The following is a 20,582-nucleotide window of genomic DNA, read 5'->3' as shown; positions in this document are numbered from 1 at the left end:
AAAGTCAGACACGACTGAGCAATTAAATAACAACAACTTGATTCCATCTACAAGAACATATTTGAAGACTAATTCCTGAGACCAGGGATTAGGCCTTAAACGTAAGGTCTGGGGAGTGGAGGGGCGCTGTTCCACCGGCCTCAGGGCTTCTGGGGGTCGGTGTGATGGCCACTGCTTGTCAACCTGTTTGTCCAACAGCTGCTGGGCCAGAGGACACTCAGACAGGCCTCTGTGGTTTACTTTTTTCTTAGACACCAGCCAGCTTCCAGGTGGGTTGGTGAGCTGGGCGCAGGGCCTGAGTTGTTGAGAAACAGAGGTTGGTGCTGAGGTGTCCGACCGCAGTGAGCAAAGTAGCCTGAGGTCATGCGGGCGGAGCCTCCCTGGGCCATCCCGCCTGCTGTCCCAGGGGAGACGGGGCTCCTTGGCCGGGTCCTGCCAGGGTCTTCCCTGCATACGCGCAGGCTGTATCGGGTGTGTGTGCTTCTGCAGAAAGACCTGGAAGGCGGGCTCCACGGGAGCCTCCCCCCAGCTCATGTCCTGCAGCTGCTGTGATAAAGTCCCACACACATGGGGCTTAAACTGCGTGGGTTTCTTCTAGAGCTCCTGGGGGCCCCGGGGAGCCCCCTCTGGGTCTGGCTTCTGGGCGCTGCCTGCTCTGCGTGACTGGTGACGCTTCCTCCCCTCACCCCAGCCTCTGCCTCTGTTGGCACCGCTTCTCCACTGACCCCCAACCCTCAGGACCCTGGTCATTACCTTGGGCCCCTGGGGATCCAGCCAGCCTCCCAGCATCCAGTCTCAGGGTCCCTACCTGACCCATACCCGCCCAGTGCCTTTTGTGGGGTGAGGGCACGTGCCCACAGGCTCCAGCAGGTAGAGTGGGGGCCTCTGGGGCTCTGTACTCCCCCACCCATGCCCGGATCCCCGGGCGCTCACTTGGTGCTTGTGTGAGGATGCGTACGCGAGGCCTTTGCCATGAGCGCTGACGTGGGGGGTGGAGGGTCCCCTCTGTTTCTCTGGAGGCACCGCATGGACTGAGGGCCGCCCGCAAGAGTTGCTGGGAGTCCAGTCTGAGCCCCTGACCCAAGAGGGGCCACCCCGGACGTCCCCACAGAGAGCGGTCTCTGCTCACGCAGCTGCCCGTTGCCCACCCCTGAGCCCTTCCCCTGGTGTGGACAGACTGACATCTCCCTGGGCCAGAGGCCTGCGGGGCTGGGGTGGCGGGTGGCTTCTCTGCTGGGTGGCCGGCGCAGCTGAGGAGGCTGTGTGTGTCAGCCAGGGCAGCGCAGCAGTCCCGACTCCAAGCAGCGACTAAGGACTGTGAGTTCTTGTCTCAGGACGTGACTCTGTCCCCAGACACTGTCCCCGCTCTTCCTGGCATCAGGAGGGAAGGGGAACCTGAACCACCGGGGGCTCAGCCGCTGCTCCGCGCCATGATTAAGGTTTTAGTGAGCATTCCGGCCGAGTCTGGACACGTCGCTCTTCCGAAGGTGGCACAATCTCCCCACAAACTGATAACCTGTTGGGCACGCCCCTTTCCGGCTTGGCCACCACGGCTGCGGGGTTAATTTCCACTGACAGGATCTTTTCCGTGGTTACTGTGGACCCCCAGCCTGGCCTCCAGGCCTCTCCCCTCACCCCTACACAGCAGTCTGGGGCCAAGCTCTGCACCTCCATCTCCCCCAGGGCACGGGGTCTCTGCCACCCCTCCCGCACAAGCCCATCCTCTCTGTGAGACCATCCCGGGCCCGCCCGTGTCCCCGCCTTCAGAGGTGCCCATGTCATTAGAACTGAACCGTGGCCTGAGTCTGAAATGCTTTCCTGGGGCTGGTCCTCAGGACGTTGCAGGACAGATTCCCCGGCCACAGGCTGGCCATCCCTGGGGCTCCAAAGTGGGGACCTCTGGTCTCTGGAGAGAGGCCTGCAGAGGCCCAGGAGGGCACGGGGAGCCCTGGGCAGCCCTACCGTCAGCCCACAGGACAGCATGAACCTGCCTCCCAGCAGGCCCCAGGGGATGTTGGCGGGGGCCAGTCTGCCTGGGGTGGGACCCTCCGCCTGGCTCTGCCTCATCCTGAGCCCCCAGTCTCCTTCTGAGCCCGCAGCCCTGGCTGGGGAGGGCTCTGCCTCTGCTGTCGGGCGTGGAAGCTCCTTGGTGAGGAGCCAGGACGCGGTTCTGTGTGCTCAGGCTCTGGTGGTTGGCTCAGTGGCCCTGCCACTGGTCGCCAGGTGCACCTTGCCTGGGGCCCTGCGTGTTCATTTGGCACCTCCTGGGTCCTTAGCGGCTGCCTGCCGGGCACTACGAGGGCCTGGGGGACACGCAGCACTTTCTCTTCCGCATCCCTGGGTCTCCTGAGGTTTCTGGAGATGCTGAAAGGTGTCAGGAGCGCTGCTTTCTCCTGGGATTGTGCCCAGGAGGAGACTTCTGCTGAGTCAGGCTGGCCTCTGTGGTGTGTTTAGGATTCGTCGTGGTTTCCCACGGCTGCAGGAATTGAAGACCACAGACTGGGGGGGGGGGGGGCGAAATTCATCCTTTCACGGATCCAGAAGCCAGCACTCTGAGATCAGGGTGTGGGCGGGGCCGCCTCCCTCTGTAGGCGCTGGGGGCCTGGGGCGCGTCCATTTGCCTCCCCCAGCTGCGGTGGGCTCAAGCTCCCTGGGCTTGTGGCCGCAGCGGCCTCTGCCCCATCCTCACATGGGCTGCAAACCCCAGCTGCGCCTCTTTCACGATTGCAGAGGGCCCTTCCGGGTAGCGAGCAGGCCTCATCTCCAGATGCTCATTTTAATCCCGTCTTGCGCCACGTGGCATGACGCTCACTTGTCTGCCACGTGGGGTGGTGTTCACGGGTGCTGGGGAGCAGGCAGTGGACACATCTCTCAGGAGCCACCGTTTAGCTGACCTCAAGGTTAGCTATTTTCTGTTCGACCACCCCCAGAGGACATCAGGGGGTAGGGAGAGCACCCGTTTTCTGAATGGAGGGGTCCCCAAGTGTGGCTGTGGGCTGGGCCGTCCGTGCACCAGGAGCTTGGAAAGCACAGTGACTTTTCAGGTTCTCCGGGTTCCAGCCCCTCGGGTGTGTAGGTGACTCTTGACTCACAGCCAGGAGCTGTGGATGAGCTGGAATCGTTTTTCTTTGCTGCTGGAATGCATTTTTTTAATTTATATTTTTAAAAATGGGTGTGCCAGGGTTCTGGGAATTTGCTTCAAAGACAGTAGTGAAGTCAGCCCAAGGCCCAGCCCAGGACAGGCCTGCAGTGGTCTGGGCTTCCGGTCCCCCTCCCGCTGGGGGAGGAGGGCAGGTGTCTTGCCTCTGGGAGGCCTTTCCCGGCTGCCTTGCCCCCTGGGGGAGGAGCCTCGGGGGCCGGGCCAGGAGATAAGACAGTCCAGCAGCCCTGAAACTCAGAGTGGGAGGGGAGAGCCTGGAAGGGGGCTAGGGGCGGGAAGCAGGGCTCTGGGGCGCGAGAGGTGGACAGCAAGCACCTCCAGTGTCAGGAAGCCAGTTCACAGCAGGTGCCGCATGACAGCCCCACGTGCCAGGTGTGCAGCTCAGAGCTTCACTGCATCAACCCATCTTACCTGTACCCTGGCCTCTGAGGGGCTTTGATAGTTCTGGGACCAGAGACAGAGCTCCTGCCTTCGGTGAGGGGGTGGGTTTCCAGCCGGGGAAACTGAGCAGGTCAGGAGCCTGCTCGGGACGCCTCTGTCCCCTGCAGCGGTCTGCGGGGGCTGGCTGGGAGGAAGGCAGGGTGGATGGGCCAATTTTCTCAGGGTTTAACCTTTGCAGGACCCTGCCCTTGTCTCTGCTTCCACTGCTGAAGCTGCCCGTGTGAGCAGGGTGGGTGGCTTGCCGCGGGGTCTGGTTCTTTAGTTCACAGCCCTGAGCTGCTGCTTAGGACCAGGAGGCAGCTGTCTCTTTATCGAAAAGCTGGCAGCCTCAAGCCTCTGCTCGCCCTTCCCCTCCTGGGGCCTGTCCTGCCCTCCTTCAGGGCCCCGGGGGTTCGGCCTGGCTATGCCGCCCCTCCTGCCGGCCCCCAGCCCCTCGCCTCCCCTCTCCCCATCGGGGCAGCCCCGGCCCTTCTGAAGTGCCTCTTGGCGGGACCACATTCACATCAGCATCTCCTGGTTCCTGCCCTGCCCCTCGGCTCCCAGGCCTGCCGTGACGGTCACACACACGTGCACACGCCCCACATCACACATACACACCACACATGCACATGACACACACACACACACACACACACACACACACACACACACACACACACACCCAACATCACATATACACACCACACACAGACACACACACATACATGCCACACACATCACATAATGGACACACAGAGATCACAGAACACACACACATTACATATACACGCCACATACAGACACGCTACACACACACACACACACTACATGTACACACACGCACACCACATAATAGACACATTACACAGTACACACAGACACACACCCAACATCACATATACACACCACACACGCACATGACACACACACACACTACATATACACACACACGCCACATAATAGACACATCACACAATACACACACACACACACACACCCAACATCACATATACACACCACACACAGACACACACACATACATGCCACACACATCACATAATGGACACACAGAGATTACAGAACACACACACATTACATATACACGCCACATACAGACACACTACACACACGCACACACACGCACACACACGGACACTACATATACACACATGCACACCACATAGACATCACACAGTACACACACACACACACACACCCCATATCCCATATACACACCACACACGCACATTACACACACACACACTACATATACACACGTCACAGACACACAGAGATCACAGAATACACACACATATTACATATACACGCCACACACATGTCACAGATATTCACACATGCACATCACATAATAGACACACAAATCACACAATACACACCCACATTATATGTACATGCCACACACGCCACATATACACATATGCACACCACAGAATGCACACACAGGCACTCACACGCCTGCATTACATGTACATGCCGCACGCATCACACACGTGTACACCACATACACACACACGCACACACACCCACATTACATGTCCACACAAAGAGCTGGACACGACTGAGCACGCACACACTGACAGACCCTCTGCTGGGCCTGTTTCCCGCCTGTGAAATGGGGGCGTGTCGGAGCTCCCACACCCAGGGCTGTGAGGCTCCCCTGCCCCCGTCACCCTGAGCTGTCAGCGCAGTTGCCTTGCACATGAGCCCACGTCAGCTCGGTGCATCTGGGGCTTCTCTGAAGGACGTAAGGCCCTCCAACCTGGGGTCTGTGGTTCTGGCACTTTGGGCTGGGGTCCGGGCAAGCAGTGTCCCTCAGCCCCCAGTCAAGCCTGGGCAGGACAGGCATCCAGTGATGGGGATGCGTGTGAGGCCATTGCAGCCAGAGGGGCCTCAGCTTTTGCAGCTAAGAATGCCTCTTTAGGGGTGGGGGGGTCCACAGTGGTCCCTGTGGGATTGTGCCCTTGCCGCCGTGAGCAGGAGGCCGGGCCCTGGGCCCTGTGGGCAGGGGTCGCGGTGCTGCGTGCAGTATGGAGCATGGCTATGGGTCTGCTCGGGTAAGCCTGATCCTTGTTGTGGGGTGAGGCTGGCAGTCACAGTGGGCGGGGGCTGCGCAGGAGCAGCGCAGGAGGCTTCCCCAGGGTTAGGGTGACTTGGAGCAAGCATTTGAGCCCAAGCAGGGCACTGGAACGCTTGAAACAAATTTGGAAATCCAAATTTACTTTAAATGAGAATTCCTAGAAGAGGAAAAGTGAAGTTAAATCTTGATAAGCAAGTGTAACTGAAAACATTTATTACAGTAAAATAGTGTTTCTTGTAAGAGCTATATATCTATATATATATAGATGAATTAAAGATAGAGAGCTCACTGAATTTGGTCCAAGTTATTTGCCTGAAGTAAGATGATGATGTTGAAACTGAAACTCCAATACTTTGGCCACCTGATGCGAAGAACTGACTCATTAGAAAAGATCCTGATGCTGGGAAAGATTGAAGGCAAGAGGAGAAGGGGACGACAGAGGATGAGATGGTTGGGTGGCATCACCGACTCAAAGGACATGAGTTTGAGCGAGCTCTGGGAGTTGGTGATGGACAGGGAGGCCTGGCGTGCTGCTGTCCATGGGGTCACAAAGAGTCGGACACGACTGAGCGACCGAACTGAACTGAACTGAACACGATTTTAAGAATTAAAAGCCATCACATCACCTCTCTCCCCACCTCTGAGTTCTGTTCTGCCATGCCGGCTGTGATGGGGGTGCGTCCACCATGGACACCTGGGCTTTCCCCTGGGGCTGGCGGCTGGGGCCTGCCAGGTCACCAGTGTATAGAGGATGCAGTTAAGGAGACACAGAAGTGGGTTCCTGTGTGGTTTGAACAAGTCAGCGGGAACGCCTGCCTTGGAAAGTACCCTGTTCAGGTGCCCACAGAGCCTTGGGGTTGGCCTGGGTCTCGCCCCTGGAACCCAGGGATGAGAGCTTTTACAGGGAGCCCCGTTCATCTGGCATGCTTAGAGTTCTCACTGCCTTTTTTATTTTAAAAAAGTCATGTTTATCTGTAGAATTAATTCTTCATTCATGACATCAGCATCTTTCCGACATCATTTGAATCAGATGTGAGTTTTGCAAGGTTCGTAATTCTGTATGAGCAGTCGTCATCAGCTTGCATGTGGGGAAGTCCTGGCGTTTTATGACTGCATCTCACAGGCATTCGTCCAGTACCGGGCACTTGCCAGGCACCCTCTGTGTGCTGGGCATTCTCAGACTTGACCCTCGGACAGGCGGTGCCCCTCCCCCACAGGCTGGGGAGAGGGAGGGTGAGGGACAGTCATGCTGAGTGTCACCCTGGGGCTGGGACGGGCTGAGATGGAGAATTCTGGGCCCATCAGAGTCTGACCTGGGCGCCTGGCCCTGCCTAGGTGGGTGAAACCTCCAGAGGGACGTGGGTGCCTGAAGTGGAGCTGCGTGTGGCACCCGAGAGTCCTCTGCAGAGGCCAGAGAGGGCACGCCAGGCCAGAGAAGGCGGTGTCCACAGGGTGATCCTGGTAGCAGTGAGTGTGTGTGAGTGTGTACAGGGGACGAATGCCAGGCCTGCAGAAGGCGATGTCCGTGGGGTGATGCTGATAGCAGTGAGCCTGTGTGAGTGTGTACGTGGGATCCCAGGCCCAGAGAAGGCGATGTCCGTGGGGTGATGCTGATAGCAGTGAGTGTGCGTGAGTGTGTTCGGGGTCTCCTCCATTAGCCTGGTGTGTCCCCCAGCTGCCCTTCAAGGAGGGCGACCGTGCGGCCAGCCTGGGAGGTGGGGAGCTGGTGTCGACTGTGCGGGTGTGTGTCTGGCGCCCCGAGGCGGAGGGTCTCTGTGGAGCAGCAGGACTGATGGGAGCCAGGCGGGCTTTCTGGAAAGCTCCCCTGGGTGTTCTGTGGGGAGCCAGCAGATCTGTGAGGCGCTGAGCTGCTGGGGGGAGCCCAGGGGCCAGGCGTGGTCGCGGTGGTTGTGCAGATCAGGCTGGTTTAGACTGGGGTGAGACCAATGGTGGAGGCGAGTGACTCGGGCCCTGGGGGTGACTCGGGCCCTGGGGGTGACTCGGGCCCTGGGGGTGACTGGGATCCTGGGGGTGACCCGGGCCCTGGGGGTGACTGGGATCCTGGGGGTGACCCGGGCCCTGGGGGTGACTCGGATCCTGGGGTGACTCGGGCCCTGGGGGTGACTGGGATCCTGGGGGTGACTTGGGCCCTGGGGGTGACTGGGATCCTGGGGGTGACTTGGGCCCTGGGGGTAACTGGGATCCTGGGGGTGACTTGGGCCCTGGGGGTGGGTGATTTGGGCCCTGGGGGTGGGTGATTTGGGCCCTGGGGTGACCCGGGCCCTGGGGTGGCTTGGATCCTGGGGGTGACTCGGATCCTGGGGGTGCACTGGTGGGGGCAAGGGAGGAGGGGCGAGTGGCTCCAGGGCTCTTGGCCCCCCTCCTCTGTGGTGGCTGCAGGACCCTCCCCGGGTGGGGGACCCGGAGAATGGACTTGGTTTGGGGAGACAGGTCTGAGGCCTGGGTTTGTGGGGAAGAGAATGGGAGGAGCGGGTGGGCAGGTGTGGGCCCAGAGAAGGGGCCTGAGGCGTGGCAGTGGCGCTGCGGAGCTGGCCCCTCGCTGGCCGGCTGGGGAGGCCGGGAAGAGCATCTTGGGGGGCAGGGAAGCCAGAGCTGATGAGTCACCAGGTCCTCGAGAAACCGGGATCGCAGCTCTGCAGGCTCGGGCCTGGCCCCCTGAGGCCAGCGTTTACCGGGAGAGCAGTTTTAGGGCGGATGCAGAGGCCACCAAGGGGGCTGGATAGTGTCCCCCAGGTTCACGTGCGGAACCTCAGAATGTTGGAAGCAGGGTCTCTCCAGATGTAATCGGTGAGGCTCCCAGTGATTAGTGAACATCGTCCCGGACTCGGGGTCCATCTGAACCCAGTGACTGGAGTCCTTGTAAGAGAGAGGATGGGGAGACGAGACGCAGGAAAGATAGCCACGTGACCACAGATGAGGGATGAGGAGGCCACAAGCCCGGGAACACGGGTGGAGGAGGGGGCCTGACAGCTGGGGGAGGCAGGGAGGAGCCCCCTGGAGCCTGCAGAGGGGTGGCCCTGCTGACACCCCCAGATCTATGAGAGAATTCGTTTTTGTTCCCTTTAAGCCCTCTGCTTTGCCGTACTTGTCACAGCAGACCCAGGAAACAAATACGACTACCTGTGAGAAAAGAAAAACCTTTTGTGCTTAAAACAAATAATTTCACGGCGACTGAGCTTTATTTGCAGTTGATTTAAAGTTGCATGATGGGTTAAGCAGAGGAGTGGAGGAACCCCGCAAGGCAGCACGCCCTTTAGCAGCGGGCTGAGCGGCTGCGGGGCGCGGGCAGCACATGTCCCGCTGGGCCGTCCTCCCGTCCCCGGGGCCGCCTGCGGACCCAGGCTTCCCAGCAGCCGCTGGAAAACCGCCCGTGAGCAGGAGTACGGCGGGCAGAGTCAAATGCAGGTCTCAGAACTGAATGGAGGGCGTGCTCACTGTCTCTGAGCAGGGCCGTCCTTCTCTGGGCCCAGGCAGCTGGGAGCCCATCGCGGGAGCCCCTGGATCTTGGATGGAGGTGGAGGGATCCAGACTTCCAGTTGGCTCGAGGGCAGAGCCCATGAGCCACCGCCGTGGCCTTGGTGGGGGCGGGGCCTGCGCTTGCCTCCCGGTGACATTGACCACTGGGGCCGAGCCCAGCCGGGCAAGGTTCTGGACGCCGAGGGAGGGCGGGGCGCCGTGGGGAGGGCCGGCCAGGCCCCCCTTTGTTTGCCGTCACGGCTTAGGGAGCGCGGCCCGCCCCGGCCTCTCACTGCAGCTTTATTACTTCAGAACACGTCGTGCTTGGCCCTCGACCTGCCAAGTCGGGACTTGGAGAGCAAACAGTCCCAGACGTCACATGGATTTTAAAAGGAGAGATTAGAGAATCTGAAAAACAAATACACCTTCAGCTAAGCATTTACAACTAATGAATAGAACTGAAGGCTGCGAGCCGCCCACCTGGGAAGGGGCCAGGTGGGCCCCTTAGTGTGAGTGTGTGAGTGTGGGTGTGTGTGCGTGGGTGTGTGTGTGCATGTGTGTATGTGTGTGGCTGAGGGCAGACGTGAGGGTGCGAATGTGTTTATGGGTGTGCATGCTTGTGAATACTGAGTGTGTGTGCGACAGTGCGAGTGTGTCAGCAGCGTGTGGCTGGGTGTGAGTGAGGGCGCGTGTGTGTGCAGGCCTGCCGGGTGTCCATGGCGGGCGGGGTGGGGCGCCCTGGTGACCCCGGAGCTGGTGGGGAGACCAGAGGGTCAGCCCCGATGGTGGAGCCTGGAGCGGGGTGTGTGGCCAGGTGGGCCTCTCCTTTCCGAGCAGCGCGTGAAACCTCTCCTCACAGGTTGTTCGGGGGCAGCTGCCTGCTAGGGGAGAGCAGGTGGGTGTCCTGGGTGGGCCTGTGGTCTCTCCCTTCCCTGCCTGGTAGGAGGAAGGGGATGGAAAAAAACCCCGCCTGACCCTGCCAGGCCCTGGGGGTGGGCACAGCCCTGGGGGTGGGCACAGCCCTGGGGGTGGGCTGGGCCCGGGGCCCTGGCCTGGTGGTCCGTGTGCGGTTATGAACTTCAGTAAGAGCTCAGCAGTTGAGGCTCTCCTCCCTGTGTCCGAGGGGCTCAGGCTGGGCCACCTCCGCTGAGCAAGTTGTGTGTCCTCAGCTGTCGCAACCTGGGGAGGAAGATACTCCCGAGAAGGAGAGGAAATTCAGATTTCCCTGGTGCCCGGCTTGCTTCGGAGGATCGTCACGCTAATTACAGATCAGTTTCACCTGCTCCTCAAAAATAAGCTCTTGTGAAGCATTCCCTCTCGGGTGACGGATGGGGTTTTCTTACACCCGTCAATTACTGAGCTCTCGAAAATCAGCTTGGTCGGAGGTCGGCCTCCGCAAGAAACAGACCCCGAGGCCCGAGATCCGCCTTCCCGGGAGCCACGCCTGGGCAGGGGGCGGGGACGGGGGCTCATGGGGCTGCCCAGAGGAGAGGCTGGGCTGCAGCAACGCGGCAGCAGAAGCCTCTCTGACCCCACGTCTCAGCTCTGGCGATGCAGTGCAGAGGAGGCTGCCCTGGGCCACGGGGCTGGGCTTCCCCACCTCCCTGTGGAGCTGTTGCTGACTGTGAGCTGCCCCAGTGGGGGCCATGCAGCTGTGGTTGAGGGATTTCGGGGGGAGGGTCTGAGGGCAGGGTCGCAGCTGTGAGCGGTTGTCACCCAGCAATCCAGAGCCTCTGACCTGGAGGGGCACGTGGGCTACACACAGCACCCACTCTCCACTATATCCAAGAATTAATGATCGGGACTTCCCTCGGGGTCCAGTGGGTAAGAATCCACCTTGCAATTCAGGGCGTGCAGGTTTGATCTCTGACTGGGGAGCTAAGACCCCACATGCTACAGAGCAGCTCAGCCCACTCACCACGAGAGAGTCCTTGCGCGGCAAAGAAAGATCCTGAATTAACGCAACGAATGTCGTGTGCTGCAACCGAGACCCGGCGCCGCCACGGTTTAAAAAGCTGATGATATATTTTAATATCACTACCCAGTTTGTTCACATTCCCAATTGACTCAGTAGAATTCGGACAGATATTGAACCTCAGCAAAAATTAATGCAAATAAAACACCTTGGAGGTTCATTGTCAGAAATATAAAATATTTTACAGACTGATGGCCACCCTCGTGTTGGTGAGGATGTATGAGTCTGTGCATCCTTTTGTGGAGGGCAGTTTGGAAATACTTATCAAGAGTGCAGCTTGATTCACCACTTTCAGGAATTTTCTCTGGAGAGAGATTCTTAAAACACAACAAGGACATGTATCAAAAAGTTATACGGGGCCTCCTCGGTGGCTCAGTGGTGAAGAATCCGCCGACCGAGGCAGGAGGCACGGGTGTGATCCCTGGTCCGGGAGGCCCCCACGTGCCGCGGAGGAGCAGAGCCTGTACCCCACGACTCCCGAGCCTGTGCTCCAGGGTCTGCGCTCCTCAGAGGGAGAAGCCACTGAAATGAGAAGCCTGGGGACCACGACTGGAGAAAGCTCTCGCAGCAGCGAAGACCCAGCGCAGCCGGAGACAAATGATTAATAATTTAAGAAGCGGTCTGCAGTAAAAGCAAGTCATAAGCAGTCTACCTGTCCATCAGCGGTAGAAGGAGACACATCAGTGATTTAGGTTCTGATGGAGTCCTCTAACGGAATACTGTGCAGCCACTGGGAGGAGAGAGGAGAAGCTCTGAGGCCCACAGGGAGGGTCTCCACGCTACCCCTGGCCCTGAGCCCACATGCGGGCGCAGGGCACCCTGCAATCCTGTCTCCTCCGGTGGGACCTGCAAGAGACCGAAGACTTTCCAGGCCTCACTGTTTACATGGTGACTTTCCTTAGTGTGTGAATGAAATACTCTTAGTTTAGAGTGTACGCATTAAGGGACTTCCCGGTGGCTAGGACGCCACGCTTCCACTGTGAGGGGCGTGGGTTCGATCCCTGGTTGAGGAACTAAGATCCCACATGCTGAGCGGCATGGCCAAAAAATTATTTTAAATGCTTTCATTTAAAACTCAGTACCTGGTGAGATACAGATGAGAGCTGGGGAATTTCTGGTTGTCAGAAGCTCCTGTTGGTCTGTGGGTCTGTGAGGGGCTAGCAATGCCCACCTCATGACAGGCAGGCCCGGGCCATGTTCCAGGGAGTGAGGGTCATGCAGCCAGGCCCCCGCGGAGGCCTCGCCACTGGTGGGCAGCCTGGGTCTGGTAGGCCTCTGGGGCAGAGGCAGTCAGCGTGGGCTCCCTGGTCAGTGGAAGCTTCCAGAACTCCCCTGCCACAGGGGTGGTGGGGGGCGGCGGTTAGGCCACAGAGAGGGCGTTGGAGCACAGCTGGGGGCCAGAGTGCGGGACAGACTTGATTGCAGGATCGCAGCCCAGCGTTGTCCGGCGGGCAGTGGGTCTGCGTGGCAGGTGATGCGCTGGGGGCACTCTGTATGACCCCAGCCTGCTCCTGGGTCTCCGACGAGCCCCGGGGTGCCCAGCCGTCGTGCAGACGTGGGTGTGGGGAGGGCACAGGGCCCTCTCAGCATTCTCAGTCTTTCTAGGTGGGGCTCTTGGAAGAGCTCCAGGCTCAGCTGGGGGTTCAGAACAGGGTGGGGTGCCGAGAGGCACTCATGGCCGCACATACCCTTGTCCCCCTTGACCAAGGGCGGGGACCCCGGAGGCCCAGGACAGGGACGAGTGGCTCGGCCACCTGGTGCATTCAGCGGGGAGGCCCCTGGGGTGCTAACCACCTCTTGGACAGCCCACTGGGCACTGGGTGCCCTCATGCCAGCAGGGACACCAAGTGTCTGATCACAGCCCGGCTCCAGGGTGGTTCCCAGAGGCCCCAGGTGCCCCCAGATTTGGGTTTAGCAGCTGGTTCTGCAGTAGTGTTTGTGGCCTGGTTGCGGGGCTTGTCCTTCCCACTCCCCTCCCCTCTCCACTCCCCTCCCCTCTCCCCTCCGCTCCCCACGCCTCTCCCCTCCCCTCCTGCCTCCCCTCCCCCCTGGGCTGGGGAGAGGCCCTCCCCCCACCTCCCCCTCCCCTCCCCTCCCCTCCCCCTCTCCTCCCCCCTCCCCTCCCCATCCCTTATCCCCCCTCTCCCCACCCAGGTCACCGTGTGACCCCTGTCTCCCGCTCCGTCCCCCCAGGCGAGCACTGCGAGGTGAACGCGCGCTCCGGCCGCTGCGCCCACGGCGTGTGCAAGAACGGGGGCACCTGCGTGAACCTGCTCATCGGCGGCTTCCACTGCGTGTGCCCCCCCGGCGCGTTCGAGAGGCCCTACTGCGAGGTGACCACCCGGAGCTTCCCACCGCAGTCCTTTGTCACCTTCCGGGGCCTGAGGCAGCGCTTCCACTTCACCGTGGCCCTCGCGTGAGTCCCCGCGTCCCCGCGCCACCGCCCGTGCTGGAGGTTGGGGGGCGGTCTCGGGTCTCAGAGCGGCCCTCTGGCCCTCCGTCCGCGTCGCCCTGGCCGGCGCTGCCTACAGGACCCCGTGCAAGTAGAGGATGTGGCCCCTGATGCCGGGCTTCCCCTGTGGCTCAGCTGGTGAAGACTCCACCTGCAATGCGGGAGACCTGGGTTCAGTCCCTGGGTTGGGAAGATCCCCTGGAGAAGGGAAAGGCTCCCCACTCCAGGATTCTGGCCTGGAGAATCCCATAGACTGTACAGTCCCATGGAGTCGCAAAGACTCGGGCACGACTGAGTAAGTTTCACTGTCACTTCACTTTCCCCTGATTCGAAAGTGAGAAATCTCCAGCTGGCAACAGCAGAGCGTTAACAAGCTTGGGGCCCTGTTTGCCCAGCTCCCACGCCTATGAAGCCAGCCCGGACATCCTGGTGCTGCCCACCTACCACCACGCGGGCACCTCTGCCATCCAAGTGCCCAGAAATAGGGGGAAAGGGCATGGAACTCAGACTCGGCCTAGGCTCCTGTGGGGTCTCTGGCGAGCTGGGTAACCACGGGTGGGCGGCCTCGCCCCTTTCAGCCCTGATCCCTTAACCCGTAACAGGGTGCAGGCTGACTGCACGCTAGGGCCATTCTTTTATTTTTTTATCTTTTTCTCCAAGAGAATTTAGATTTAACTTTTAATTTTTAAGATCTATCATTTCTACTGTAAAGATTTTTCTCAAGTTCAGCTTAATAGAATAAGGTGTTTTTTGTGTTTGGTGAGCATTTGGGGATGCAGTTTTTGGGGACACAGTCTTCGTGGGAACGCACCATCCATGTCCCCCAGAACCAGACGCTTGCTCTGAGTTGCCCTTTGGAGCTCAGGGCCTCTTGGGGTGGGATGGGGCAGCTCTTCTCCCGGGGGTCCTGCCCCTCCCGGGAAGCCCTCCCCTATCTACCCCCCGCCATTGCACTCAGGTCCTGAGTCCCTCACCCCTGTGTCTCCCTGTCTGGCCGCTTCTCTCCCAGTTTCCAGCATCTCGGCCCAGGCCACCGTCCTTCCCTCGGCTGACAGCTGTGGTGTCCGCGACTCTCAGCCTGAGCCAGGGGGATCCCTGTCCGATAGGTGTGCCGGGCCTGCCTGCCACCCGGGGTAAAACCCAGCTTCTGAATATGGCACTTGGCAGCCTCCGTGTGCTGACCCCTGTGACCCCAATCCTGGCGGGGGCCACCCTCGCCTCCTGGACCCGCCCAGCCCTGCGTGGTGTTTCCTCAGCCCCTCCCGCCTGCCCCGATCCCGTCTCCCGTCGCTTCCTTCAGGAAGGCCCCGTGAGCAGGCTGGGCCACGCCTGCGTTCCAGTGCTGGCCATCCAGCGTTTGGCCATCGCCTGCTTGTCTGCTGCCTTCAGCCTCTGATGCCCCTGCTTGTGGGATCAGGCTGCTGTCCACCCTGCCTGCCCCTAAGATCCTGTGGAGGACACGCGGTTAACATGGGGGCTCGCATCATTGGTGGGTTTTCTACATTGTGGCCCAAATCTGCTCGCTGTAAACCCATCCTCCACACTGGGTGGCCAGGATTCCTGGCCCTGATATTTTTTTTCCCAGTTGTCGGATGATTCGATTGGGCTCAAGTCTCTGAAGCAGATGCTCGTCATTTGAAGCCTTTAAATGGCCCTTTGGGCTCCCTGGCTGGGATCCGGGCTTCAGCCCCAGGACTGCTGTGCCCATGCCTGTCCACCCGCTGACCTGAAGCGCCTCACGGGCTTCTTGTCCTGCGTCCTGACACCCAGGAGCTCAGAGGCCAGGAGCGACTGACTGGTAGTTCCATGCTGACACAGCGTGAACGCTCACTGCTCCCCACCTGTAGCCTGGAGACGTCACTGGGGGGGCTCCTGGCCTCCCAGAGCAGGGGCTCTTTGGCCCGGTGCGGGTGGGAGGGGTTGAGTCGCAGAGGACACAGCTTCCAGGCATTCTCAGTGGTCTGGAGTGCCAGCTGAGGCTCTGCAGAGGTGGGCAGACTCCCAAGCCCCTGGACCCACCTGGGCCCGCCCACCTTGTCCAGCTCCAGCCCCCCGGTAGATTCTCAGGCTTGGACACCTGCACTGGGTACAGACACGTCCTCATGGAGGGCATTCCTTTTAGAGACGCGGGTCCCTGGTGAGATACCTTCTGGGCTCTGCCCAGCTCATCACAGACCTCAGCGTGGACAGCTCTGTGGATAGCCTGCTTATCCTGATCTGCAGGCATTTCCCCGTTCAGCCCTCTTCCTGAATCTTCCTCGGAGGCCAGCTTTAATGAAACAGCAAGAGCGGCTCTCATCTGTGTGCATGCCTGTTCTGGATCCTTTGAGCATTGCCCCCTTTCCCAGGAACTTGGAAGGAGGGTGAGAGACGCATCTGGTCAGCCCCCTGACCTGACTGCAAGGCTGGAGTTGTGTTTGATTCCGAGGGCAGTTGTGAGGTTTGGGCCATGTGGAGCCCGCTGTTTGGGGGTGGTTGCTCACATCTTGGTGCACGGTTCACGGCTCCCCCACAGCCTGTAAACCAGCGAACCAGGGCCCCTCTCCAGGGTGTGGAGGGGGTGCACATGAGAGGGCAGGTGCTGTTGCCCTCCCACCCTCTCAGAGGGCCTCAGTGCCAGGCCCTGGTCCCGGCCCCGCCTGCTCCCAGCCACATCCCTCCTGCTCCCAGCCCAGTCCCTCCTCTGCCCGTAAGCCCTGTGCGCAGGAGGCCACCGAGTGGGCACAGCCTCCAAAGCAAGGGCTCCTCTTTGGCACCCTCGCCAACTCTGCATGCCACGTGGCTGGGTGTTTAGCAGGCTGCTGTGGGTGCCCACCCCCGGGTCAGAGGTGCCCTGTGTCTTCCGGCAGACTCATTGCTCCAGGCCGCGTGCCACGTGGCTGGGTGTTTAGCAGGCTGCTGTGGGTGTCCGCCCCCGGGTCAGAGGTGCCCTGTGTCTTCCGGCAGACTCATTGCTCCAGGCCGCGTGCCACGTGGCTGGGTGTTTAGCAGGCTGCTGTGGGTGTCCGCCCCCGGGTCAGAGGTGCCCTGTGTCTTCTGGCGGACTCATTGCTCCAGGTGGTTTTGCTGTCTCTGTGGCCGCGGCTGCCCAACTCTGAGCATGACCGGCAGCCATCTGCCGCGGGCAACGCAGCCACTAAGCTGCAGGAGGCTGACGTGAAAGGTGACTGGAAGTCCTGGGGTCGGGGCAAAGGAAGACTGGCGGCTCCAGACGCAGAAGCTGCAGAGCAGTGGTGTTTAATCCAGTGTCCCTCTCGTGTGTGTGTCCCTTTGCTTGGGAAACGTAGCAATTTAGGTGACCAAGTGACAACAATTTAGGGACAGTTTCCCATATGCCTGATGACGGCTCAGGTGTCGAGGTGACGCCAAACCAGGGAGCGTTTTGCATCAAAAGCAGAATCGTGACAAGTGCCCCAGAGCGTGGGCAGGGCCGGGAAGGAGCTGGCCCCCTGCCTGCTGGGGGCCGCACCGTGAGAAAGGTGGGCTGGGGCGCCAGCCCAGGGCTTTTGTTTCAGGCAGTTTCTCTGGAAGCGGCGTCTCCCCTTTCTGGCTCTGTTTGCCCAGGGCCTGGGCTCACCCGCCTCCTTTGTCCTCTCTGCTCCTGGCCCTCTCTCCAGGCTGCGGTTTCTGTTTCTGCCCTTTTTCCTTTGGCGCTGTTCAGACCCTGCCCGGGGCCCCAGGGCCCTTCGTTAGCTCTTCCATCCTGGCAGTGCAGGGGGCCCACCCCTGAGGACCCTCCTGCACTGACTCTCTGCACCGGCTCCCACCCTGGTCCAAAGGGAAACCCACACCCGTCAGGCCTGCAGAAGGGGAGCAGGTGCGGCCCGCTGATCTCAGGAAGTGAGCCGCTGTTAATTCAGCTCCTCTCTTCTGCCTGCTGGCTCCACACTTTGCTCTGCAGGTATTTTTAGCATTGTCACTGGCGCCCACTGCCTCTAAACCGAGGGGCTGCCAGCTGTGGGTGGGAGGTGTCAGTTCTGTGCACCTCAAGGAGGGGGAACTGGGGTCAGATGCCCGACGCTGGCTCCCACAGACCCCTGCTGCACGAAAGCGGGTGAAACTGACCTGGAATCAAAGGAAGGACTCTCCCCGCTTAATCTCGGGGGAGAGGGACATCCAGCTGTGTCAGGAAACAGTCTTGAGTTTCCCCCGGGATTTGTGGGTTCTCTGTAACCAGGGAGTCCAGGAGGCATCGTGGTGTGTCGGGGGACCCTCAGCTCTGATGGTAGCGGCCTCCTTATTGGGTAGGAGGAGATTTCTGAGGCTCTTTGTTTCTTGTCGGAGTAAGTGGTCTTTTACTGTTGACGCTTCAAGTCTGACAAGACTATTTTCACGCGTCTGTTGGTTCATGGGAGCCCCACCGACAGGTGGATGCAACACACTGGTGTTACACACTCACCTGGACCAGATCTTTCTTGTTTGGTCTTGGAAATGCAGCCATGAATGAGAGTCGTCATCCCTCCCCTTAAAGGATCACTTGTCCTTTTGTAAACATTTCTTTATTTAAAAAAGTTTTTCAGCCTGCGGGATCTTTGTTCCCTGACCAGGGATCAAACCCTCGCCCTTGCAGTGGAACCCTGGAGTCTTAACCACCGGACTGCCTGGGAAGTCCCAGGAGCACGTGTTCTCCTAAAGGAACAAATGAGCAGAATTTCAGAAACGAAATGAGTGACATGATAGACTGTGAGGGGCGCAGTTTAGATAAAACGAGTTGGGAAAACACAACTGCAGGGACGCCTGGGAGGCCTGCAGAGGCAGGGAGTTCACCCCCAGGCAGGGGCCAGCAGGCAGGGAAACGGCAGAGGGACGCAGCGCGGCTGCGGCTGGAGCCTGGTGCTGGGGACGAGGGGCTCCGGCCTGAGCCGGCCATCAGCACCCATGCCCCGTGTCCGGGGGCACGCGCAGTCTGCCCGCTGAGCAGCAGGCGCCCTACCTGTGTCCGGTGCCCACACATCCCCCGCTGGCACGTGTCTGTGTCACCCTCCTAGAGCATCATATGAAGGTGGTGGTAACCAAGCTCCCCCCAGAATCTGCTTTGCTCCTTCCAGAAAAGAACACTGTTAATCAGGATTTGTGCTGTTAGTGTGCTAAGTCGCTTCCGACGCTGCAATCCCATGGGCTGTAGCCCACCAGGCTCCTCCATCCATGGGATTCTCCAGGCAAGAGTACTGGAGTGGGTCGCCACACCCTCCTCCAGGGAGTCTTCCTGACTCAGGGATCGAACCGGCGTGTCTTGTGTCTCTTGCATTGGCAGGCGGGTTCTTTACCACTAGCTCCACCTGGGCTGTCAACTTCTGACGTGAAAGAGACTCCCGGGACCAGAGTCTCGGCTGAGCGCGGCTGGTGCTGTCGCCCTGGGCGCCCCCCGGCCACCTGCAGATTCCACCCTGGGTCATTCATTGCACGATGTGCTCTGCCCCCCAGGTTTGCCACCCAGGAGAGGAACGCGCTGCTGCTGTATAACGGCCGCTTCAACGAGAAGCACGACTTCATCGCCCTGGAGATTGTGGACGAGCAGGTGCAGCTCACCTTCTCGGCAGGTAAAGCCTCCCGCGCGGGAGGGAGCCGCCCTCGGGCAGCATCCCAGGCACTTTGCTGGTTGAAACCACCCCGTCCTGCAACAGCGCCCTCTAGCGTGCCGATCCCTGGTTCTCCACCTGGGCGTGGGGGCGAGGTAGGTGGGGATCCCCGAATGCACAAAGATGTTCACTGCAGCGCTGTTTATAATGCTGCAGGCACAGCTCAAGTGTCCAGAGACTGGGGAATCCTTGCGCCCTCTGTAGGATGGAAACATTGACAAAGCCTTTGAAAACGTTTTCCCGGTTGCTGGGGAGAACACGGGTCCAGACGGTCAGAAGGACTTTCCGCCTTGGGGGTCTGCTCACTTTTCTTCTCCCCGGCCCCGCAGGTGAGACCACGACCACGGTGGCGCCGCAGGTCCCCGGGGGCGTGAGCGACGGCCGCTGGCACGCGGTTCAGGTGCAGTACTACAACAAGGTAGGCCCCGCCCCCCCCCCCCCCCCCCCCCCCCCCCCCCCGCCCCACGCAGCCCCCGGCCCTGCTGAGGCGCAAAGCAGCCCACGTAGGAAACGAGCCTCTGTGACTGTCTGTGTGCAGACATCCAAGCCCCACGGTGTGGCGGATACTCCCTCAGGGAGCGCTGGGACCCCAGAGATCACCCGACCCCTGGGGCAGGACGCAGAAAGAGCTTATTCATTGCGGCTGCCCGCAATGAATTCATTGCGGCCAAGTCGTTACTGGGGGCTGAAATCTCAGGCCACTCAAACACAGTTCCAAGGCCTAAACCTTCCTTCCCTGCCTCCCTGGGTGAAACCCGAGAGGCAGAAGGCTCTCCCAGGAAATGCTGTGAAGGTCTGGGCGTTTTGGGGGGGTTCCTTTCATTTTGCTGTTTCTTGACTGGTGAGGAGACTCCTTGCCGGTTTTTGCATCAGAATGCCCTGCTTTCCAATTGCCAGGGATTTGGCAAGCCTCTCTTTTCCTTCCTGGGGAACTCTGGGGCGCCTCCCCCTCATGGCGCTCAGCCACAGACTTGGGCCTGGCTTGGCTCACAGACAAGGGGTCCCCGCTCGGGAAGGGATACACCCGTGGAGAAAGAGTGCTGCCTTTCCGCCTTTGGACACAGTGGGGATCTAACCCTCCAAGGTTCCACCGCCCTGAATGTGTAGCCTGCGGCAGTGATCGTCCGCACAGTGGCCCTGGTTTGTTGCCCCCAGCCTGAGGGTGGGTGCTCCCGTTGCCCCTACTGGGGAAGAGGGCGGCCGGGCTCTGACTCAGGTGTGGAACTCCGCGCCGCGTTTGTGCTGAGGGCCAGGATGCAGGTCTGAAGCGAGGCGGGGGCTGGCGTCCCTCTCGGGAACGTGAGGACCATGTGGTCCCTTGTCAGGATGCTGCATGCTCCCTCGAGTAGCACGAAGGGAAAGTTAAGGGTCACAGCGGGGCTCCAGGGCCAGGACATGGCGCCTGCTGTCTGACCTTCCTG

The 20,582-nt window shown here is 60.2% G+C and overlaps 1 protein-coding gene across 2 annotated transcripts in view; it reads left to right on the top strand.

Moving 5' to 3' along the window:
- The window catches only part of CELSR1 (cadherin EGF LAG seven-pass G-type receptor 1), a 147,611-nt gene that overhangs the window by 63,970 nt on the left and 63,059 nt on the right, over positions 1–20,582 (top strand). For both annotated transcript variants that reach the window (XM_042247887.1, XM_027968219.2), the window contains exons 3-5: positions 13,324–13,546; positions 19,007–19,122; positions 19,491–19,579. In XM_042247887.1, coding sequence (XP_042103821.1) covers positions 13,324–13,546; positions 19,007–19,122; positions 19,491–19,579 — 428 coding nt within the window. The remainder of the gene's footprint in view (positions 1–13,323; positions 13,547–19,006; positions 19,123–19,490; positions 19,580–20,582) is intronic.

This window comes from Ovis aries, chromosome 3 (genome assembly GCF_016772045.2).
Source record: "Ovis aries strain OAR_USU_Benz2616 breed Rambouillet chromosome 3, ARS-UI_Ramb_v3.0, whole genome shotgun sequence".
NCBI lineage: Eukaryota > Metazoa > Chordata > Mammalia > Artiodactyla > Bovidae > Ovis > Ovis aries.
Note: the sequence above shows the minus strand (reverse complement) of the source record. Positions and strands in the feature narration are given on the sequence as shown.